A 25,013-nucleotide genomic window follows, 5' to 3' on the forward strand; every position below is an offset into this window, starting at 1 on the left:
CTGAATACAATCTGGAGATTTATGGTGCTTGAAACTTTGTGCCAAAATTTCATACCATCTCCTTAGTTTAGAATTTCTCACGTTAACCATACACTGCTGACATTTATGTTAACGATTTCACTGTGTATTCGGCTTACCTGCTTAGATGTGAGTTTAATAAGAGAGCCTTCATAACCCTGCAGGAAGAAATAAAAATTACAATCTGGCCAAGATAAAATTTAAGATCAATGCTAGATAAATAAATGTGAATACCGGTATATAAAAACAGGATACAGTACATTTTTCCCTGAGTGACTTGTTATTTGGCTATACTTAGAAACAGCAAACTTTAAGAGGAAGGTTTGTGGGAAAGATGCAAGAGATTTCATTTGGCTCAGAGGCAGAAGTCTTATTAACAGTAGGAGCTGAACTCTCCTTCTCTATCCCAACTCCTAAAGGTGGGCTTAACAGCATGGTTTTTAAGGGTGCTTATTCTTGCTGGAAATACATGTTGCCTACTGTTCTTGTTTGAGAGGGAAGAATTAAACAAAAATAGCAGGCCTGAAAACCTTTGCACACTTACTTAGAAGTAATCCCTTTTGAGAGACCATCTTGGCTGCAAGTCGTGGAAGACCTGCTTCTTGCCTTGCAGGCATTTTTTCATCTGGGAGGGCAGGGCCCGGACTGACTCCAGCTACAAAAGCTGAGGCTGCTGAACAGACTCTTTGGAGTCTATTTGGAGTTTTTTGCTGTTATTGATATTAATTTTTGTAACTTTTGTTACAAGTTATATGGAAATTGTTCAATTTGGTTGTGTACTTTTTGATGTTTTATTCTTTATGACTACTTTGGTTATGTTTGTAGTTATGTAACTTTTTTATGTCGTAAGCTGCCTTAAGCATGGTTTTAACTTTGGAAAGGGAGCATGCAAATAAAATGATTGATCGATTCTAAGCACAGTAGGGCTTCCTTCTGAGTAAACATGTGAAGCTTTGCATTGTAAAACCCATCCAAACTGTGAATATCTAGAATTTCACAGTAGTACTTCAGTATGGCTGTGGTTTTGTTGCTTGGGTACAAGCTTTTCCACTGCAACTGGGATCACCACACATCTGAATGCCCCCCTCGTCATATAAACACAGTGACCAATCAGATGCCTGAGGGAACAAATGAATATGGCAAATTTGCACAAAAGGCAGAAGACAAGAACCTAGAACTCTTTGCCCCAACATCACATGTGCAAGGAGGGTGGTTTAAAAATATATACACAGTTGGTGGAACATTCAAACATAACATATCTGCATTCTTAAATCCAGGCTTACTATATGACTACACCGGATGTTTAGAGAAGTTCTTTGATATTTTTTTTTTTAAACTCCTTAAAAGAGAATCAACATTCAAGTCTAGTGTCTACTTGCAGATGTAAATAAAGGATGATACAGATTCTGGGATGGTATAAAATAGGAGTGATCAAATAGGGGTTTGTGTGTCGTGGGTGTAAGAGGCAGAGAAAAGACCAAAAAAGGTTAGCTACCCCAGGTCTAAGAGGTGTCCACTCTGCCCAATTAAATACGGGTGTCTGAGGATTTCATGTAGAAGATGAGGAAAATTTATATCCCTGCTCTGCTGGCAATAAAAGGAACATAGATGATAATTTGCAAAAGCAGGTCAAAGGGAATGCTTGTGGAAGAGAATCTTCAAATAGCTTTACTAGGAAAGCTAATGATGCAAATCTTAAGCAGCTAGTGAGATGCACACCAAAGTGTAAGTCAAAACAAAATAAAAAAATTCCTTCCAGTAGCACCTTAAAGACCAACTAAGTTAGTTCTTGGTATAAGCTTTTGTGTGCATGCACACTTCTTCAGATACACTGAAACAGAAGTCACCAGACCCTTCTATATAGTGAGAAGGTGGGGAGGGGTATTACTCAGAAGGGTGGTGGGATTGGGTGATTGGCAGATAGCTGTGATGAGCCTGTTGACGACTCTTAACGACTGCATTAAATTTCTGCATTATCAGAAATAGACTGGAAAGAGAAGCTGCTGAATTGCAACTTATTACCAAACTTAAAACCATGGAGAGACCTGGTCTGAACAAAGACATTGGATTCTTATCTCATTATACATGACAAAGCCATTTTTCACCTTCTCACCCCTTGCTTTTTCCTGTAAGACCTATTGCAGTCGTTAAGAGTCGTCAACAGGCTCATCACAGCTATCTGCCAATCACCCAATCCCACCACCCTTCTGAGTAATACCCCTCCCCACCTTCTCACTATATAGAAGGGTCTGGTGACTTCTGTTTCAGTGTATCTGAAGAAGTGTGCATGCACACAAAAGCTCATACCAAGAACTAACTTAGTTGGTCATTAAGGTGCTACTGGAAGGAATTTTTTTATTTTGTTTTGACTATGGCAGACCAACACGGCTACCTATCTGTAACTCAAAGTGTAAGTGTGTGTGTGTGTGTGTGTGTGTGTGTGTGTGTGTGTGAAGTAACCATGAGGATAGGCAGAAGCTGAGAAAGGTGGAGCAAGTTCCTGTCCCAGATTCCCTATCCAGGTGGCTTTCTTCTTCTCATGGGGGTCGACCTCCTCTCTTGCCCTTGGGATGCCTTCCCCTCCATCTCTGCTTCCAAAAATCCTATGCTGCCTCTCCATTTTCAATTTCAGCCACTAGTTATGGTAGTTCCTGCTCAAATTCGTTCTTGACCTGTTCGCTTCCAGGCCTGTTGAGCATGGCAGGCTTCAGGCATTCCCTCTTTTCTAAATGTGAGGTACGCTTCTTAGGCATGCAAACAGGTCTGACGGAAGGGTGGGGATAAGAGTAACAGGTCACAAAGCCACTGGTGGTTTTCTTAAAGCAGTGGGAATCAGGGCTATACTTCCATGCAAATTCTGCAGTGATGGGACATTTGCGGTGCTCCCTGGAAGCAAAAATAATACTTATGGGATGTTAAAATCATTACAGATTATGTCTGTAAGACCCAGAAACTCAAATTCAGTGAATCTATAAAGGTAAAGGTAAAGGGACCCCTGACCACTAGGTCCAGTCGTGACCGACTCTGGGGTTGCGGCACTCATCTCACTTTATTGGCCGAGGGAACCGGTGTACAGCTTCCGGGTCATGTGGCCAGCATGACTAAGCCGCTTCTGGTGAACCAGAGCAGCACACAGAAAAGCCGTTTACCTTCCCGCCGGAGCGGTACCTGTTTATCTACTTGCCCTCTGATGTGCTTTCGAACTGCTAGGTTGGCAGGAGCAGGGACCGAACAATGGGAGCTCACCCCGTCGCAGAGATTCGAACCGCCGACCTTCTGATCAGCAAGTCCTAGGCTCTGTGGTTTAACCCACAGCGCCACCTGCGTCCCTTCTAGTGAATCTATAGTCCAATTCATTTTCTGTCTGAAAATGGGACATGTGCACATCTTGACTTTGATACAGAGGGAAACATAAAAGTAGTTGTACCCCAAGACACGCCAACTGCTGGGAAGCAGAAGGTACTTCAGCAGTAGCTAGTCAGATTCAGTTTGCTACACACATAATGCCAAGACACTAATGTGTACTAAGGAAGTCTGGAGTTGGGACATTTTTACATCTAGTAGTTAAAACTTGGAAGATGGGGTTTATTTTCTAAGAGAAACCAGCACTGCAACAGAAAATAAACCAGGCTGGGCAGCAGGAATTCTGTTGCCTGGACTGGGAGCTGGGAGACTTCCAAGGAGCAACCAGGAATACGCACGTATGCTTGCAGGAAGCATACATAAGTGTGTTCATATTATTACATGTTGCTCAGCCTTCTTATGAGTCCTTACTCCAAATCCCTATCATCATTAGAGGTTAGCATTCACAACTTTAAACCCTGATCACACCAGTATGCTATTTATAATTACTCTACTCATGGGCTCTTGGCCAACTTTCACTTCATGGGAAAGTCACTGTAGCCAAGTTTTTATTTGAAATAAGATATCATGATAGACTGCATCCCAACCTTTTTCAAAATCCAGATACTGAGGAGCATCGTCTGAATTTCTGTCTGCTACTCCAGAAGAGGCAATTACCGTATTTTTCGCTCTATAACACGCACCCGACCATAACACGCACGTAGTTTTTAGAGGAGGAAAATCCGTAGGCATGCCACCCCTAGGTAGGCATTCCCTCCATAACACGCACAGACATTTCCCCTTACTTTTTAGGAGGAAAAAAGTGAGTGTTATGGTGCAAAAAATACGGTACATATTATTGCGCCGATTTACCATTTATGACAAACAGGAAACGAACCACAAGTATTTACGTAAACAAGGACACTGGCACTTCAGTTCCAAGTTCAATAGCAGGGTACCTTGAATGGTCTGAACAACAAATAGAGTTCCCGGGGCTTGATGTCCAGAGGCAGGCCACTGACAAATAGCGTTCGTACCTTTAACAAAAACAAAAGCAAAAAGGGCACACGTCAAGAATATTAAGGCAACTTAACCTTCGTTTTTTTTTAAAAAATGAAGAAGTTCCAAATAGCAGTTTCTTCAACCTTTAAAGTCTGTTCACAAAAATTCATAGCCTACCTGCCCAAACATATCTTGTTACCTGTATATGACAAATCAACAGGAAGTGTGTGTAGAGTGACCTAAACTCTTTATTTACAAAAGCTTCCATCTCTGAGCACAAGGGATTCTTTCTTACTACAGGTGACCTGGAAGGTCTAAGCCTTCCTTATAAACACAAATATGAAAATGGCTTCAAAGTCATCAGATGGCAATGTTTCATTTCCCCAGCCCTGTTTGTTAATTTCAAATAATAACTCCTGCACATCCTGCAAGATTTTAAAAAAAACAACCCAACATAATTACACTGATACTAAAGCAGTTTCTTCTGCACTGGAAAGAGAGTGCTGGTGGATCACAGCCATATTCTGCTGCAGTCGTGACTTCAAGCTTCTCTCAACAATTATTTAGCCAGAAATAAATAAATGTTTACCCATTAAAGCAGCATTAACCCCCCACCCAGCTTTAAGCAGATGACGTAAAAACGATCGCCAAGTGTTGGCATCCTTGCAGATACATATGAAGTAACGCAGACTTCTGCAAATCCGGAAAATTTATACCCATAGTAAATGGTAAATTGCTCTACCAATGTCTATATCCGCATGCAAAGTTACTTAATAATGCTTTGCAAGAAGAAAATGTATGCTGCAATCATGTACTCTGTTTCAGAAATGGCCTTAGCTCAGAGTATCTTTGAGAACATCTCCCACAGAAACCTCCCTCTAGCCAAAGAACATCTGGGAGACCCTGTTCTGCATACAGCTTTTTATGATAGTTTATGGGCTCCTGAGATAGGACTCTTATTTGTGGTGCCAAGAACTGCTTCATGTCCTCTCCAGGGAGGCTTGCCAGGTTATCCTTCTTAGCACTCAGAGGTCTGGTGAAAATCTACCTATTCTATCAGGCTTTAAACATCTAAGTAACTTTGGGTCCATAAGCTTGTTAAATAATGCATAAGCTGCTCCTTTCAAAATACGTTTTTCAGGCACAACTGAGCCAGAATCTCTTCATTCATGTCAGGCCCCTAATGAACAGATTCCCATAACCAGTGTGGTCTCACATTTTCATTTCTCTCTCTCTCCCCCTACCGCATCTAACCTTGTTAAGTTCTTTTGGACTTACTTGCATTGGAGTTACCACATTTCCTCTGGCTTTGGAAATATCAAGAAAGCATTTTAAACTAGAATTTAATACGATGTTCCTTTTTTGGCTGCACACAGGGCTTTTTTTCAGCGGGACCTCACCAGAGCTTAGCTCCGGCACCTCTCAGGTTGGTGCCATTCTAAGAGAACAAGGGAGAAGAAGAAGAAGAGTTTGGATTTGATATCCCGCTTTATCACTACCCTAGGGAGTCTCAAAGCGGCTAACAATCTCCTTTCCCTTCCTCCCCCACAACAAACACTCTGTGAGGTGAGTGAGGCTGAGAGACTTCAAGGAAGTGTGACTAGTCCAAGGTCACCCAGCAGCTGCATGTGGAGGAACGGGGAATCAAACCCGGTTCACCAGATTACGAGCCCATCGCTCTTAACCACTACACCACACTGGCTCGTGGTGAGCTCCAGCACCTCTTAGAAAAATAGCAGCGGCTGCAAATCACCTTGAGTTCTACTTTTCTTTGCAAGGCTCTCATACGTTTTTATAGATAAATAATGAAAGCTTCCTATGCCAAGTCACAGTGTTTTGCAATGTTTCTACCCTATCACTTGCACAAAGGACCTGCTGTTGTTTAAGAAAAAAGCCGGCTGTCAAACGAGTCCTCTGTTTAGGGCTCTGTCATCAAAAAGTACTCCCAGCCTGTTTCCTGGTGTTATAATTTCCACGGGTTGCAACCAATGTTTTGAATCTACTGTACAATCTCCCTTAAGTTAGGAATACAAGTTTATTCCAGACTCATAAAGGGCTGCTCAAATCTGACTATGCAAGATAAAAGTGCCCAACTGTTGTTTGTCCACCCCTATGCTTCACCAAACCAAACATTAATTTTCTGAAGCGTGCCAGAGGTCCTGAAGGATTAGGAAGGCACTGATCGGCACATTAGGCAGAATGTTTCGGCCTGGCTGGTACTGTTTCCCATTAAGAGATATGTGCTTGCTTCAGCTTCGTGAGGAAATCAGTACGAGTTTGCCCCAAAGCAATGTGCTGCTTTTGATTCAGCAAATATGAAATGAGTGCCCACTCAACAGCCTTCCACCCTATTTTTTTCACCTCTCATAGTAGGAAGAGGAGGAGAAGTTAACAGCTACTCTTTTTCTAATATGTTCCGGGGCAGAAAGAGACTCTACCGTCTACCCCAACCAATCAAAAGTTGGCCAAAGAAAGTTTCCTGACCAGGATAACGTAAAGGTAAAGGACCCCTGGACAGTTAAGTCCAGTCAAAGGTGATTATAGGGTGCGGCACTGATCTCGCTTTTCAGGCCGAGGGAGCCAGTGTTTGTCCACAGACAGCTTTCCGGGTCATGTGGCCAGCATAACTAAACCACTTCTGGCGCAATGAGACACCATGATTTGTGCCAGAGCACATGGAAACAGTTTATCTTCCCACCACAACGGTACCTATTTATCTACTTGCACTGGTATGCTTTCGAACTGCTAGGTTGGCAGAAACTGGGACAGAGCAATGGGAGCTCATCCCATCGCTGATTTGAAACGGCCAACCTTCAAATCGGCAAGCCCAAGAGGCTCAGTGGTTTAGACCACAGCACCACCCATGTCCCTCTGACCAGGATAACATAGACTCTGACTCCAACATCCCTCTCTCTCTCTCTCTCCAACATACACATAGCTCTCTAAACAGACATCACCAGCTGTCCTGAGACTCTGCCTTTTGCCAACTGTAAAGATAATCATTGAGGATTCAGTAGTACATAAAAGAGACCTCACTGAAAGGCACTTTGATGGCTAGAGGCAAAGGATTTTGTCATCCCAGACGTCTGAAGGCAGTTTGCTAGAGCGAATGCTGCTTGTGGTGTGTATACTGTTACAAAAGTTGGGTGCCTCCCCCTCTCTCCGACAAGCGGTGGCAAGTGTCCAGTGGGTTCCAGGCACTCACCCAGGGTCTGTGTTCCTTTGCAGAATTGAGACATGGCAGAGACTGTTGTAGCTTTAAGAAACATGGTTTGTTCACCTATTTACACCTTCATTCTGCATGAAGGAAGTCCAGATCTTACAGCGTTTCAAGAGGGGATTGTACCCCACAGCACTGCAGTCACAGAGTCCAAGGCATCTCTCCCAGTCAGCTTTCAGCCAGCCTGCCCGAGATGGATCCCAGTCCTTCTTCTCCCCCCTTCTTCTTCCCAGAACACCTTGCTAAAAAAAACTTCTCTTTTCCTGTCACCTCACACCCAGCTACCCTGGCAACCTTCCCAAACCCCAGCCTCTGTTCACACCTCAGGGCAAAGGGGGAGGACAGTTCTCTGGCAATGCCAATGGCCCTGTATTGTTTCTTAATGGCCCTAGCTTGGCCAGGTCTTTTTGGCTAGCTCAGAAATTCCTCTGCAGCTCTTATTTCTCCCTTCACAACCCAAATAATCAAAATTATGCCTAATTTATATGACTTAGGGGGTCCCCCCAATCTATAACAATACTGTTTCCACTTTTGCCTCTGTGAAGATAGGTTTGGTAAGTATTTGTACATTCAGTCCTCCCCCCTTTAACACCTTGTTTGATCATCAGCAAGAGAAGATTGTCCCCCATCTCCTGCCTTATACAATTCCTTCATCAGGGTGATATGCAAACAACAGACCAAAACAGGTTTGCTCAACAGAGGGGAGGCTCCTGACAGAAGGTGAGGACTTTTGTTTTCAGTTGGGTGCCTTTGTCTTCTCTCTTTTCTGTGCTAGTTAAGTGGGGTATTTACATTTAACTTGAGCCTACAGTTTCAGTCAGCGAACATACAGAGCACTTAAAACGAGCAACAAAGGGTCTCTTCTGGCTTGATGTAATCATGGTCCAAATAGTAAGTGACCCAAGTTCTCTTCTCTGTAAATAAATTATACAGTGCAAAGGTGAAATTCAAGCTCCATTGCTCTTTAGAAGCAAAAGTCTAGCAGCGTGTTCAATGGAAGAACACCAAAGAGAGATGAGATCAGCAATTAATAGCCTTTTAGTCAAGGGGGTAGGGATATACTCCCACACAGCTATACTTGTGTAAGCATTCTTATGTGCAGTAAGGATCCAGCCCTGCTGGCTCAAGTCAAGGAGCCGTGTCATCCGGCATTCCATAGCCAACAAGAGCCACCCACGTGCTATCACAAAGTTTAAAATTAGGGCCCTCCATTACTGGCTCCCAGAACCTGGTCTTCAGGACTATGCCGTCTCCCTACACTGAGGCTCCATTAGTTATCATGAAGGATAATTTTCATTGACAGACCTTTCCTCCATAAATTTGCCTTAAAATTACCCACCACTAAGCCCATCTCAAGGGACACAGGTGGCGCTGCGGTCTAAACCACAGAGCCTAGGGCTTGCCGATCAGAAGGTTGGCGGTTCGAATCCGTGCGACGGGGTGAGCTCCCATTGCTCAGTCCCTGCTCCTGCCAACCTAGCAATTTGAAAGTACCTCAAAGTGCAAGTAGATAAATAGGTACCACTCCGGCGGGAAGGTAAACGCCGTTTCCGTGCACGGCTCTGGTTCGCCAGAAGCGGTTTAGTCATGCTTGCCACATGACTCAGAAGCTGTCTGCGGACAAACGCCAGCTATAGAGCAAGATGAGCTTACAACCCCAGGGGTACCTTTACCTTTAACTTTTTAAGCCCATCTCAGACTGTGGTTATCATGTCCGTAAGTTAATTACCCATCGTGTGAAGGAGCACATCACAGATAGGGCTATGCGATATATCGTCCAAAACCAGTTCGAAGTCCATATCACAGTATCTATCGGTTTCATAATTTTTGACCTGGCAATATACTGTGAATCATGATGCCTAGGTGTGTGCTATTCAAAAATCACGATGCGGTAAAAACCGTGAAACCAGCCAATGCCTCTATATAGCTCCACCTTTATATAGCTGTATACCGTGATGTTTAGCTGGCAATATATCATGATGTTGAAAACCAGATATCGCCCTGCCCTAGTCACAGGTATGGTTCTACAAGATCCATTTCTCCCACACTACAGACTGAATCAAGACACATGGTTCAGAAGTCTCCTTCTACATCCTAAAGTGTCCCTCACTTGAATTGGCCTATCTTTGCTATCCCAGAAACACACATTTCAAACTACAGCCAGAGGCAGGCCAGCAACTGAAACCCACCACATGAACTGTTTTCCCCCCTTTCCCCAACTCATTCCTGAGTGTTAAACACAGCAACGTTCCACTACTTGAGCCTGTCAGGATTCCTCAGTTTTGTGAAGGAGTACACAAGGAATTTCAAAGCCTTCTAAAAATAATACATTTTTTTCCCTACGAGTGCATTTTTTCGTCCTTCACCCTCTACCCTCCCTCATCTCTTATTATTCTTTCTGGTATTAATGAGGTATTCTGGCCAAGGGCAAAGCTGCCCCCTAAATCTAGCTTTTCCAGACATGTGTTATTTTCTAGAAAGCAAAGTATAATGTTCCCTTGTCCTTAGATATCTGCCAGAAGTACAACAGAGACAGAAACAAAGACTTCAAATGCCTTTGGCTGTTTGCAATGACTTTTTTGTTATTATTATTTTTAAATAAAAAGACGAGTTCTTGTTTCCCAATAGATTTTCACTGAGAAACCAAGAATTTGCCTTTTGTCTGGCCTATTTTGTATAAAGTATGAGTTCAGACGTTGCCTAGGACCTTGTTCACTACAGCATCAAGCGGCCTCATATTCCACTTATTCAACTTTTTGACTCCACCAAATGTAATGTATTATACCAAAGAATAAAATTAAAATGAAGAACACATACAACTTGGCAGAGTAAGTTAATGTTAGTAAATAACATTGGTTTTGGAAGTTTATTAAGAGATTCTCTTCAGTTCAATGATTTACTCCAATTCAAAACAAGGCAGCTAATCTCTAAACCCTTGTCAATAATTAACAGCTGTCAGCAAGTCTAAATAACCCTACATGAGCAAATGGCTCAATGGCTTCCTCTTAGTTTGGTCCTCTTCAGAGGTATCTGATATACCCTTATCGCAATGGAGTCAAACATCTTAAGAGGTTATGTTCTGCTGAAGTCCACACAAGAGTCAAATGAAAGCCAGCAAGTAGCTAGTTCCAATTATATAACTTTCCACATGCACAAGCCCCAGTACAGTGGGACCTTGGTTGTCGAACGGCTTGGCTTCTGAACAATTGGCTCCTAAATGCCACAACCCCAGAAGCAAGTGTTCCAGTTTGCGAACATTATATAGAACCAACGTATTTGTAGTCTAGATATGCATTGCATTTTTTTGCTTCTCCAGAATTACTGGGTACTGTTCTCTTCGTAAAGTCTAGTCAAAGGCATTACATGAGTATAACAGTAAGCTACAAAACTGCTTGAACTAGCTCCAGAGCAATCTTGGATAGCCACTACAACAGAGTCCTATACACAGAAGACTTTGTATTTGTGGTCAAGCTCAGGTGAAGACATGACTCATTGGCCTGCCCCTTATATAGAGACTCAAGAGATTGCTTTCTGAAGTCTTTGTTCGCACAAGCAAGCAGGTACTAAGTTTGTCATGGCCTTTGGCTAGAACAATAAACTTCTGAGCAAAAAAGGAGAAAGGGCGCAAGAAAACTTGCACTAGCACATGGCAGAATCTGTAACGCACACTGCCGGAATGAGCTGGTTGCAAAGATCTCCATTAAAGTTCACCAGGGGACAGTGGAAACAAACCCCTAGCATAGAGATTCCTGGGACTAAGAGAAGCTGGAGCCATGTAATCTCTTATAATTTCTTTGGCCAGGGACCAGAACTTTAGGACAAGATGTCAAAATCCCCATAAATGGAGAAAGGAGCCGATGCCAGCGCATCTGTATATCAGCACTAATCTGAGATGTTGAGTTTCCAAGGGTTATGAGCACAGGGCCAAGTCATTTTAACCTGCATTCCAAATCCACATGCAGATACCCGACACTGTGACATGCAATGCCTGGGGCCTCTGTTTATTTGCAATATTTAGATGTGGCTTCTATTTCCACTGGTGCTCTATGGACATGAAAAGTTTTGTTTGCAAACATTTCCCTTAATGGCCTCTGCACAGTATTTGACAGAAAGCTTTGCGTTGCGAACTTCCCAAACTGAAAAGCAGCCAACTTTCTATATAAAAATAGAGAAAAAGCCTACTATAGACTCGGCATACTAGACACAGTTTGACACACCTGAAATCAGTGTGCAAGCAAAACATTAACCCTCCCTTCTGTTTAATGAATGCTTGCAGGACTGTCTTATAAAGAAAAGACCACAAAAATATTTCGTAGCCTGGCTGCCTATACATACCCATTTGTGACTCCAAAGTTATCTTTTCCCAGTTGCCTGCAGGTAATGTGCTAACATTCACATCACAGATAAACTGCACAAGTGACTATTCACAAGCCATTTTTAAAAGACTCTTTGCCACTCTGCAAACATGCTCAAGCCATATGGCAGGGGCAACTGACATATATTTGTAGACTAAAACTTCCATCATTCTTGACCACTGGCCATGAAGGCAGGGGCTGATGGGAGCTGCGTTCCAACAACACCCCAAGGGCACTGTGTTGGGTACCTCAGGAACACAGCAACTCCAATGGTGCTTGAAACATGGGCAAAAACATCTGCAGAAGAAAGGGAATGGAGGTTAAGCCAGAGGTCTCACTCTGCCCATTTAAAGCTCTACAAAATGTGTTTGGGTGGGATGGGGAAGAGTAGACAACTTACAACAACCCTATAAAGTGAGCCAGGACTATCATACAAAAGTGCAACATTGACCAGTTGAACAGCCTTGGAGTCATTTTGGACTCACAGCTGTCTGTGGAGGCACAGGTAAACTCTGTGTCCAGGGTGGCTGCCGACCAGCTCCATCTGGTTCATCAGCTGAGACCTTACCTGCCTGCGCCCTGTCTCACCAGAGTGGTACATGTTCTAGTTATCTCCTGCAGGAATAAAAGGCAGAAGAGAAGAGGCATATACACCACCTTGAGCACTTTGGACGAAAGGGTGGCATGTAGATGTAAGAAAGAAAGTGTTCATTGAGCCAAGTGAGGCTGTGAATGCGGCGAACTGGTATCTGAATCAGAAATAAGGAATGGAATGGAAAAGCAAATCCACACAAGGCAGATAAAGTGTTGGTAGGTGATTTAGTGGACTGGAAAGGTGGTGTTCAACCTGTTCTGAAAGGACTTACACTCCCCCTAAAAGAATTAAGTTTGCAACTTGGATACCAAATGGGCATCAATGGCACAAAGATCCTTGTACCAAGTGAGGTGCCCTCCAGATGAATATTGGACTACAATATCCACCACCTTTGGCCATTGATCATGCTGTTGCGGATCCAGGAACACCTGGAGGACCTGGCTACTCCTGATCTCCCCAGGATGATTTATGCTCTGGAAAAATCCATACTGGACTACTATAACATGTCCTCTTTTTACAACTGTGTTCTCTTTTCTTGCAGCTCTTCCCTGCACCCCTTTAGACATGCTCAAATGCTCTCCTTTATATTATAAGAACTCTGCACAGAGAGACCTGCAGCTAAACTACATCAGTTGCAATTGCCTGACAAATCTTTTAAAAACCATGAGCAGACTATGGAGAGCCTGATCGGAACCAAGGGTGTGACAAGAGTGGGATTAAGTCTTCATTCCCAGGCCATAGTGCCAGGGGAGGGGGGAATATCAAATACACACCCAAGTTGCTATTAGCTCTGAAAGGAAAAGTGCCACTGGGATGATTGGGAACTTTCCTGACAGGTTTCTCCCCTACACACACGGTCTTGGATAAGCCCTCCAGTGGCTGCTATTTATAGTTTTTAAAACAGAGTCACACAACTGACCCATTTAATGTCATATGCAGTTTGGCCCCTAGACTGTTGGCAGGAGGGTGTTAGGAGGAAGCAGCTCTGCTGCTGCTGTGAATGTGTGAAGTCTTTGCAGGAAGCCCTGCGAGCGAGCGATAAATCAGGTCAGGATGGAAGTCACGCCTCTCCTCACAGGGTGCAGAGATAAAACAGAACCGCTGAGGCAAGGGCTTGAGGAGGAATCAGAAAGAGGAAAGCTGAGAAAAGCAGGAGGGGAATCATCAATATGCATTCCATCCCATGCTCAGAGTGAGGAGTTCAAGGGAACAGAGGCTAGAGTCTGCGAAAACAGTGTCCAAAGAAAGGTCAGAGGTGGAAAGGATGCCGATGGAGCCTTCACACTCTGAGCACATAAGAAGGCAACAAGAAACACAGGTATTTGAGTCAGAGTCTATTAGGAGAAATTGGTGTAAACTAGGGCTGGGCGATACCTGGTTTTCAACAACACGATATATCACCAGCTAAATAAAGGTCAGGAGTCCCTTTACCTTTACCTAAATATCACGGCATCTTGTTATATGACGGAATATATATGTGTCAGAGCTGCCCCTTGGTCCCAGCTCACAGAGGACCAACGCGAGGCTGTCGTTATGTACAAAAGTCTTTATTGAGGTTCAGTTTCCATTTCAAAGCCGCAGCGCGCAGCTCTACGTCTTAAACCCTAGACCGGTGAAGTCCCGTCTGAATCTCCTCCCCTCTGACACCAGTTTAAGATCCTAGCCCTGCTCCACCTTTTCCGCTGCTTTCTCCTCCTCTGGGTCCTCCTGCCCGCTGGGGCATCCCCCTTTCTGGACTCTTCTGACGCTGAGTCGCTTAACTCCTCCCCCTGCCTCCGGCGGGCTTTAGGACCCGGTTCCCAATCCTCATTCTCTGCTGTCCCACGCTCCTGTACATTTGAACTTGCCTCTCGCGCCAACCCAGTGACCTTCCTCCTGACCGTTACACTACTTCTGTCACTGCTTCCCTCTTCCGGGATACTGGCCGGATCTGACCTCCCCTCCGTTGTCTGACTCTCCGATGGAGGTGTGGTCAGCCCTGCCTTATCTTCTCTCCCTGGTGGGGAATGAACTGGCCCCGATCCTTGGGACTCTTCCCCCCCCCCCACTCTGCTCTGGTGGGGAAGCTGGTCCTGATTTCCAACTACTGCTCTGGGAGTCCCTGCTGCCCCCTTGCTCCTGGGGCGTTCCCCTTGGGAACCCCCTACCCCTGGCCACTGGCGCCCCCTTCTGTGAATCTTCCGATTCGCTGGAGAGGCTCATGGAATCCCTCGGTCCACTGTCCTCTTCTCCTACGCTCTCCTCGGATTCTTCCCCTTCGCTCTCCATCTCCTCTCTTCCCTGTGCCTCTGCTCCTGAGCCCCTGACAATATGCGGTGGTGGAGGGCCTTGCTGGGCCTCCCCTGCAGTGGCATAGGATTCTGCCATACCTCCGTACAGCAGCAAAGGGTGAACCGTGCTTCCCCACAGGAGCAAAGGGCCTTCATGCACCGCCCTCCCCCCCGGCAGAGGGTCCCACCGCACGTCCCTGCAGCAGCAGAGGGCCTTTGACAAGGTTCCCTGCAGCAGTGGAGGGCTTTAAAATGTAAGGACGTACAGTGGTACCTCGGGTTACAGACGCTTCAGGTTACAGATGCTTCAGGTTACAGACTCCGCTAACCCAGAAATAGTACCTCGGGTTAAGAACTTTGCTTCAGGATGAGAACAGAAATCATGTGGCGGCGGTGCGGTGGCAGCGGGAGGCCCCATTAGCTAAAGTGCTAACTCCTGTGAAGCTGTCAAGTCTCCACCTTTTGTTCACAGGTATATTGCCTTGTTGAAACACTTATCACGATGTTATTTCAATACCGGTATGCAACGGTGTGGCGATTTATTGCACAGCTCTAATGGAAGCCCAGAGGAAGGGTCCAGTGATGAAAAGGGGCTCAGAGACCTTGTAGCAATAGCCATGCTATACTTTGAAATATCTATTGCTGCTCTGAGAAGCCTCTGGGTGAGGGGTGATGGATAAATATAGAGTGAATATAACAGGAGGGCTCTTAAGCTTAGCCTTCTGTCTGACATGCTGGTTCCCCATGAGTAGGAAGATGTGTTTAGAGGCAGAAGTTGTTCAGACATACAAATTGTGTGCTGCCTGCAGTCTGAAGCGATGAACCACACCATTGTGCTGACCATGCAGCTCGGCTCTAGAACATCTGTACCCTATTTCCAAACTTCAAAACATTGTCATGGTTTTCGATTAACATTTCCAAGTGTCAAGACGAAAAGCCCTACAAGTGTATACTTTATTATGAAACTCAATAACCAAATTTAAATAATAACAATTAATAATGGGGAGAGGGGGAGAGATGAGCATGTCTGACCGTGAGATCACAGGTACCGAACGTAAGTGCTCTGAGAAGTGAGCTGAAAACAAGCCTCAAAGAGAACTGTCATCTCCTTAGCAATTATTCTTGTTTTCTTAAAAGTTGAATCTCAGGTCAGCCAACTTTCAAACCATAAAACATTATTGCTCTTTTCGTCAAGTCAATGGTGAGCTGGGGCATGAGATGGAAGAGGGCATTCTACTCTTTTCTTCCCCAAGGATCTTCTTATTTGGCTTCTATATTGAAAGAAAAGTTCTATTTTTAGTTCCTGAGATCAGGAGTATGGCACAAAAGGGGATACGGACGAACTATATAACTCCTCATTTAATAAAGGTCTCAATGCTTATTCTGGCGAAGCCACAGGCTGAAGCGAGCCTGTCTGTATTTTCTGAAGCCCTCAAGATACAGAAACACAACAATGGGAATCAGAGACATGCAAGGAGCTCTTGCTAGCCGTGAACAGATGAACGGTGGCCAAGGAGTACAGTGGTACCTCGGGTTACATACACTTCAGGTTACATACGCTTCAGGTTACACACTCCACTAACCCAGAAATAGCGCTTCAGGTTAAGAACTTTGCTTCAGGATAAGAACAGACGCAGGTGGCGCTGTGGGTAAAAGCCTCAGCGCCTAGGGCTTGCCGATTGAAAGGTCGGCGGTTCGAATCCCTGCGGCGGGGTGCGCTCCCGCTGCTCGGTCCCAGTGCCTGCCAACCTAGCAGTTCGAAAGCACCTCCGGGTGCAAGTAGATAAATAGGGACCGCTTACCAGCAGGAAGGTAAACGGCGTTTCCGTGTGCGGCTCTGGCTCGCCAGAGCAGCGATGTCACGCTGGCCACGTGACCCGGAAGTGTCTCCGGACAGCGCTGGCCCCTGGCCTCTTAAGTGAGATGGGCGCACAACCCCAGAGTCTGTCAAGACTGGCCCATACGGGCAGGGGTACCTTTACCTTTAAGGAGCTCTTGCTAGCCGTGAACAGATGAACAGTGGCCAAGGAGTACAGTGGTACCTCGGGTTACATACGCTTCAGGTTACATACGCTTCAGGTTACACACTCCACTAACCCAGAAATAGTGCTTCAGGTTAAGAACTTTGCTTCAGGATAAGAACAGAAATCGGGCTCCGGCGGCACGGCGGCAGCTGGAGGCCCCATTAGCTAAAGTGGTGCTTCAGGTTAAGAACAGTTTCAGGTTAAGAATGGACCTCCGGAACGAATTAAGTACTTAACCTTAGGTACCACTGTATTGTTCTACATATTAAAATGAGGAAATACAGCACAGTGATCGTGAACCAATAAGCATTTTAAAAGATAATAAAGAGATAAATAAGCGTTGTAATGATAACTTTTTCTCCAACTCAGATTCTAGCAAACCAGAAGTAAACACAAAAACCACAGCCTCTAGCCTAGAAGCCAGTTTCTGCTTTCCCACACTGGTGCAGACCTTTGCAGGGATTCAGCAGCAGAGAGAACATGGACGAAAGCTCCACAAGTCTATACCTATGCTTCTGCTTTTTCCAAAGAGATGCTGCAGCCATTTTAGTAAGAAACCATGGAGGGAGAGGAAGAGATCACGGAATAGCAATGTTCCCATAGGAAATAATGGAAATCATCAACTCGTTATGCAAACGTTTGCCTAATGAACAGTTTCCTGGGATCACATTGTGTTTGGAAAGTGGGACACATGTGTGTCTCCATATATAGGGGATGCGGATATGTGCACTGAGAATACAAATACATTAATAATAATATTAATAATTTGCCATCCTTCAGCCTAAGTTCCCAGGGCAGGTTGCAACACTTAAAACACAATGTTAAAAGCAGAAACAACTTACAATCACAAAAAACATACACCGTCCTACTCCATAATCAGTCACAAAGATATACTCTGCAGGGTATATTCGGCCTCAGTGCTAACTTTGTTTTGCTCTCCCACATGCCAGGCAGATAAACCTGTTAAGTTGTGGGTGAACATATCAGACGACACAGCAATTCTTCAAACAGCTCTTGTTTATTCACAGGCCAGAACAGAACTGAACTGAAGGGTTCAGCTAGCCTGCTTATATAGAGCTCAACTACAAAGCAACAGTAACAACTTTCTGTAACTATCCAATCAGTGAAAGTCACTTTCAATCCCTTATTTGCATATCTGGACCTGAACTATCTACAGTATCCCCCTGCTGGCCCAGGGTGAGAACTTCAGTACATAACAAAACCAATGTCTCGTAGCAAATGCGAAAACAGCGAAGAAAAAAAGGTGCATATGCATATTTTTTTCAAAACAAGGTGCTTCAAACTCTTAAAAAGAGCACCCTTCGTGTAAAAGGATTATTGAAAGTGCAAGAAATATATGGATAGTGTAATGGTTGTAAGGGGGTTACTTGTGCGTAAGTTGCCTTCAGTTTTAGTTATATTGCCTGGCCAACCATGCTTTGGCTGACAGCTCACACTCCGTGACCGGTCAGTCACTTGCAGAATCCGTCAGTGGGCGTTTCTTGAACCTCTTCCAGCATAAGAGCTGTTTGACGCCTAGTCTCCTCCTACTTTCCCTACACGGAACTCGTCTGCGCAAGTACAGGGAAGGCAGGGGCGTGTCAGCGCTCTCTCCACTAGTCTCTGGTGAAGGGTCTTGGAGAGCTGTCTCCACTTCCTCCATCTCCCTCTCTTATCTACTGGTGTTGCGCTGAATTCCTTCCCCCCTGCTGGTCCCCTCTCCGGCATCGCTCTGGAGCCCTGCCTCCGCCTCTCGCTCTGATGTCAGTTCCCTGACAGATAGCTTCTTGAACAGCAAAATTCAAAGCTTATTTTAAAGTAAACAAAGAACTTTCCATTTTTTTTAAAAAAAAAGAATTCTAGTTTGAAATGAGTTGGCATCTTGTTTTGAAAACACTGGGAAGAATTCAACCTCGTGTTACATCAGCACAAACATTTCAGCTCTCCAGAAGGGGTTCTCCTGATCCCCAATCCAATTTTGAGGGAGTGCAGGGAAAGGAGCAGGTGGAGAACAGGTTCCATCACACAAGGGGAAATTCTTCTGTCGAATCCCACCCATTTTGTTTACATACAGTCAGGGTTTTTTTGCTCTTTTCTTTTTTTTAATGCAGCCTGAGCCCAAATCTCCCCTTGCCATCTCACAAGAAGTGCAGCATCTATGGCAGGGGTCTGCAACCTTTAAGACAAAAAGAGCCACTTGGACCGAAGAAAAAAAAACTGGGAGCCGCAAAACCATTGCGACGTTTAAAACAGTGGGGAGTGTCGGGGCACACAATGCGCCTCCTCCCCTCGCTAGTATCTGCCCCAGAGCCGCGGCAAAGGTGTAAAAGAGCCACATGCGGCTCCGGAGCTGCGGGTTGCTGACCCCTGATCTATGGGGTCAAGGCAGGAAGGAGACAGAAGAAACACAGGACTCCAGATTCCAGTCACTCAACAGAAAAGGAAGCAACATTTTCATGATGGGAAGGAACTCTACGTAGGGTCAGAGGGAGGTGGCCCTAGAGACAAAAACATTTGTAAGCAAAATGGGGCAGCACTAACTGGGTCACAGGTGCATATGACTCAAGGTTAGCAAGAAACCCACTGATGTGGGGAGTAAAAAACAGTTCTTGGCTATTCCGTTTTCCTTGAAATATTTGCCCAGTCCTTCTATGGGCAGCAGCTTACGTCAGGTAGATAATTGTAATATTTTTTGCTAGACACACACTGAAGCTTCTGCTAGTAATCTGCCATTTATTTGCAAATCAGGACAGAATGTCATCAGTGCTCAGAAATATGAGTCTCCTGAGGATCGTAATGCTCACCTCAAATACAAGGCTAGGCATTACCGCCCTCGAAATACAGTCATACCTCTTGTTATGTTTGCTTCAGGTTGTGTCCCGCGGCGACCCGGAAGTAATGGAACAGGTTACTTCCGGGTTTTGCCGCTCGCGCATGCACAGACGCTCAAAATGACGTCACGCGCATGCGCAGAAGTGGTAAATCACAACCCGCACATGCGCAGACGCAGGTTGCGTTCTGCTCAGGTTGCGAACGGGGCTCCGGAACGGATCACGTTCGCAACCAGAGGTACCACTGTACTTTCCTGGTTCAGATTTTAACCCAAGCAACAGAACAGTTATCTACCAAGCCCTCTCTCACCCAGGCAGCCCATAAAACCATACCTCACACCCACCCCTGAATCCCCTCCACTGACCTGGTTGGTGTTCCACTAGCATGGGCATAAAGGAGGAAAGAAGGGTCAATCACTTTCTCTCTCTTCTCCTTCCTCCGCTTCTGGTCACCAGTTCACTAGGCTACAAAGAGCTGCTGGGAAATATCGTTTTCTCAAGGGCGCTAGATCAACGTGAATCATTGGAGCCAGTTCCCAGAAGCTGAGGTCCCTTTGGCTGGTGTTAGAAACTCAGATACAGTAGTACCTCGGGTTACATACGCTTCAGGTTACTTACGCTCCAGGTTACAGACTCTGCTAACCCAGAAATATTACCTCAGGTTAAGAACTTTGCTTCAGGATGAGAACATAAAATCGTGCAGCAGCGGCGTGGCAGCAGCAGGAGGCTCCATTAGCTAAAGTGGTGCTTCAGGTTAAGAACAGTTTCAGGTTAAGAACGGACCTCTGGAACGAATTAAGTTCTTAACCTGAGGTACCACTGTATATAAGGTAATCACCTAATGGTACCTTAACCCTAGCTTACAGTCTCCACAACGGAATGTCTAGGCACCATTTTTATTTTTATTATTATTTATTAAAGAAAAAGCCTCAGAGTGGTTTGCAACACATTAAAACATCAAATAAAACAATCCAAAATAAAACATACAAGTTCCCTCACTGATTAGTCCAATGTGTGAACTGACTCCACAGAAGAACATTCTGGTCTGAGGCAATACAGAAGTTCTGCAATAGCTGATTTACACATGAAACTTATCACTTGATATTGCTATCACCACACGATGAATGTGCAAGCATTAATCATAGTTGCATTGGAACATAGTCAGATTTACACCTCAGGCTTCAGGAAGGTTCTGCGGCTGCAAGCACCCAGTCTCCTTGCTATCAGAGCTTTCCTCAGCACATTCCAAGTCAAAAATAAGCAACTATACTAGTGTCCTTGGCAAACATTTGACACCTGATTGACCCAACGAAAATTCCCTTCTCCCTAGCTACTCTGCAGTTTTCAAAAACCCAAGAGAATACCTGTTTTCAGTTTGCTGTACACATTCTTGTCAAGGATTTGAGAGTTCATCACTTTTAGAAGACTTGCAACACAAGGAGGAAGATATGGTTAAGAGGCCTCACTTACTCAACATTCCCTAACGAAACTACTAAACTTAAAATATTCAGACGCATTGTGTGAGAGATTGCAATTCACCAAGTGCTTTTTATTAAAAAAAATAACTCAGGGCCCACACATAAACAGAACTCTTCCTCACACACATGCTCAACAGAGTTTTCTTAATTTTCTATTAGTAGGTTAAAAGGGTGACTGCAAGGTACCACTAATTTGGGCTCTTGCTTCTTGATCCATAAAAGGAAACATGCTCCATTTTTTTTGTATCTACTGCCCAGCAAGGAGGCTTTATATGGGAGAAGAGGCAGATAGTTGGTGTGGGGGCAGCTACCACTCCCCTCCAACCTATGGCAGTGACACCGTGTTCCTGCAGAAGCAACAAGCCTGGCGCTATTTTGAAAGAGGGGCTCTCTTAATGTGTCCCTGCTTCTGTGCCACAGTACACTAGAGGCTTTGGGTTCTGGACGCCAGAATTAAACGCAAGCACTCTAGTGAAAGTATTTGTGGATCTCTGGGGACTTCCATGGCTATAGCCTAAAAATAGTCACCATGTCACATTGGAATAGCGTTTCCAGAACACAGAACTTTAGAAATGGAATTTACTTGGCTTGTCACTTCAGCAATATTAACCGTACCTGGTTTATTTCCTCTAAAGTGAATGACACAAGTTCTTATCTTCAAATAAAACGACACCTAGCTATGTTTTCTTTCACTCATCCTACATCACCTTTACCTCTCCCCTCCCATTTTTCTCTCTTCCTTACAGCACCAGAGCTTTCCAAACAAGCATTGCAAAGGCAGTAACCACCTGGGACGCACAAATAGCGGTCCTGTAGACACGCCACTAAAACAAACTTATAAACACAAGCAGGAGGAAGTATTATGTCTAGAACATGACAGAAAATGTATGCTTGGGGTTTAAGGGAGTGAAAGATAAAAGTCTCCAAAATTTTAAAAGGAAATGTTGGCAAGCAACATGGGTTTGCAATAATTTAAGACTGCAGTCTTCCTTCTCCTTGAGGAAAATGCAATTTTACCACAACAGCTAAACAACATACAACATACCAAAACAACAGAGGCAAATAGCTCTCTGTGTGTCACTGCTTTTTTCAAGTAGGGTACATTCTGTCTCTCTTGGAACAAGTCCACATAAAAACGAACTCCATTAATGGAGGGCTTGTACCCCCCCCCATTCTTGGTTTAGATTATCAGGCTCTGTTTATGGTTGCTGGAATCCCACAAGCCCACTTGAAGCAAACAAAAACTTTCAGCCAAGGACCTTAACAGGCCCTCCAACATAATGTCATCATCACAAGCCTCGTTTCTGGGTCTCTACCATATAGTCACCAAGGCTACAGATGTCTGGTACCCAAACAATCATCCAAGTTTTAAAAACAGTTATTCCCAGTTCCTGCCTTTGTAGGGTTTGGAAAAATTTAAAGGGGGTGGGTGAGCGGGGAAATGTATTCTTAGCTTATTCAAGGACCGGGAAAGGGACAGGAAAAGGTCAAAAATCAGTTTCCATTTCCAACATATTAATTTCAATTTATAGAATTCAAAGGAGGTATCTTTTTTTTTTTTTAATGATATGGATATTCTGACATGTATTGATATGATTAGGCTGCTCTGAAGTTGAGTTTTACGGAACTATTTTATTGGTATGAGCTTTAAAACACATTTTTCTTAATTGTCTGTTTAGTAATTATTGGATCCCTCTACAGCACATGCTGAAACCGTCTTCTTGACCATCTGACCCACTATTTGTCTCGTCCCCTCAATCCACTGGAGACTGCCTTCACACACAGGGGAAATCCCTAGCGCATTGAGCGGTTGAGACCCATCGACTACCCTCACCCAGTTTAGCCAGTCGGTAACACTCCATTGTCTCTCAAGACAGATGGGTACCAAAAAAATGAAAAAGAGAAACCTCCACAGTCTTGGTAGATTTTTAAGAAGTCATCATGACACAACTGAAATACTACCACAAGGGGCCAGATTTCAGACTACATTTAAGTCTCTTTTTCAATACATGCACATGCCCCTCTACAAATTTAACTAGCCGCCATTCTATTTACAGTATTTGTCCACAAACCAAGGGTTGGGGGAGAAAGTGGTAGATTAATAGCACAGTTCTATGCATGTCTAAGGGACGCGGGTGGCGCTGTGGGTTAAACCACAGAGCCTAGGACTTGTCGATCAGAAGGTCGGCGGTTCAAATCCCCGTGACAGGGTGAGCTCCCGTTGCTCGGTCCCAGCTCCTGGCAACCTAGCAGTTCGAAAGCATGCCAGTGCAAGTAGATAAATAGGTACTGCTCTGGCAGGAAGATAAACGGCGTTTCCGTGTGCTGTTCTGGTTCGCCAGAAGCGCCTTGTCATGCTGGCCACATGACCCGGAAGCTGTATGCCAGCTCCCTCAGCCAATAAAGCGAGATGAGCGCCGCAACCCCAGAGTTGGCCACGACTGGACCTAATGGACAGGGGTCCCTTTATGCATGTCTACTTAACAGTCAGTCAGTCCCAAGGAGTTCAATGCGGCCACTCTGCAATGTGGTATAGGTTTATAGACTTCCCCACCTGCCATTCTAGTTATCTATGATCAATTAAGCCAAAAGAAAGGCACTAGAAGGGCACTGCATGTCAGGAGCTAAGTCCCAGGATGATAATCTTGGGTTTTTCCAGTTCTGGTCTAGCAGTGAAGTCTTGAGTGGCTGCATTAACAACAGCCAGAAACCAAGACACACGTCTGTCCAGAAATAAGCACCTCTGTGCTCAGGTGTACACAGGATTGCACAGGGGCTGTATTAAGAACAAATCAAGAGAGGAAATATCCAAAAAGCAAAGAAGGAGGCAAGGGTTTTTGCCTGCTGCACTCGAGTTGCTTCTGCATAATATTTTCAGAATTTCCAGGATTTTTTTCTGTTCACTTTCTGTTTTTCTGTTCACTCTAAACAGGTTCAAGACATTTGGGGGGGGGGTTAATCTCCCATCTTCTGAACTTCCCCCTTCATGTTTTCCCTCTTGTTTTTGCTGTGGATTAGCATACCTTCTTAGAACGTACGACAAGCCTTTGGCAACTTGGAGCTGTTTCAAGTGATAAATTTACTTTAGAAACAAGAGATAAACTTATGTTACAAATACTTTTCCTAGCTGCTTTTGTTTTAAAAATTAAAATACACGGAGTGAATGAACTTCCACTTAGAGAACACACAGCCACCTATATTTTATTCATGGTGGTGGAGCGCCGTGGGATAAAATCCTATACATATCTGTTCAGAAGTAAGCTCTGTTGAGTTCATTGCCCCGATGATGTAAATGGGACTTACTCACGGGAAAGTGTAGGATTGCTGCCAAAGGGTGTGAGCCAGAAATCCTCCAGTTCAAATCTCACCTCAGCCATATCTCACTAGGCACTCTTAAGAGGCAAGCTACAGTTCATTTAGGCTCAGCTCCTCCTTCTCCAATACAGAGATTATACTCATTTTATACAGCATCATAACCTATTTATATCTATCACTAACCCAAAAGTTAAATGCTCAATGGCGAAACAGCCCCGTTTTAGAGCAGAAAAAGGATGAGGAGGTCTGACAGATACCCCTACTGGTCACCTTCCGTTAGGAACATCCTGTCGGAGTCTATTTCATATACAGCACTATCACTGAAGTAGTCATGGATCTTTTAACTGGTTTTTGATTATCAAAGACACTGGGTAGAATGAAACTGATTTAGATTAGATTATTTCAACAATGAAGTTTTCTTTTACTCTCTTTTGTAACTCTGAATAGTATTGCGTGGCAAAAAAAGATACAAGTCCTTACTAAAGTACTATCTGAAGACATCTGAAGGCAGCCCTGTTTAGGGAAGCTTTTAATGTTTAGCAGACTATTATATTTATTATTTT

At 44.4% G+C, this 25,013-nt stretch overlaps 1 protein-coding gene across 1 annotated transcript in view; it reads right to left on the bottom strand.

Annotated features, from left to right (window-relative positions):
* The window catches only part of RBPMS (RNA binding protein, mRNA processing factor), a gene marked incomplete at its 5' end in the record, with an annotated part of 78,725 nt that overhangs the window by 41,886 nt on the left and 11,826 nt on the right, over nucleotides 1-25,013 (bottom strand). Inside the window, 2 exon segments of the mRNA XM_079959917.1 lie at nucleotides 138-176; nucleotides 4,320-4,397. Coding sequence (XP_079816043.1) covers nucleotides 138-176; nucleotides 4,320-4,397 — 117 coding nt within the window.

This window comes from Podarcis cretensis, assembly GCF_951804945.1.
Source record: "Podarcis cretensis genome assembly, chromosome: 17".
In the NCBI taxonomy this organism is placed as follows: Eukaryota; Metazoa; Chordata; class Lepidosauria; order Squamata; family Lacertidae; genus Podarcis; species Podarcis cretensis.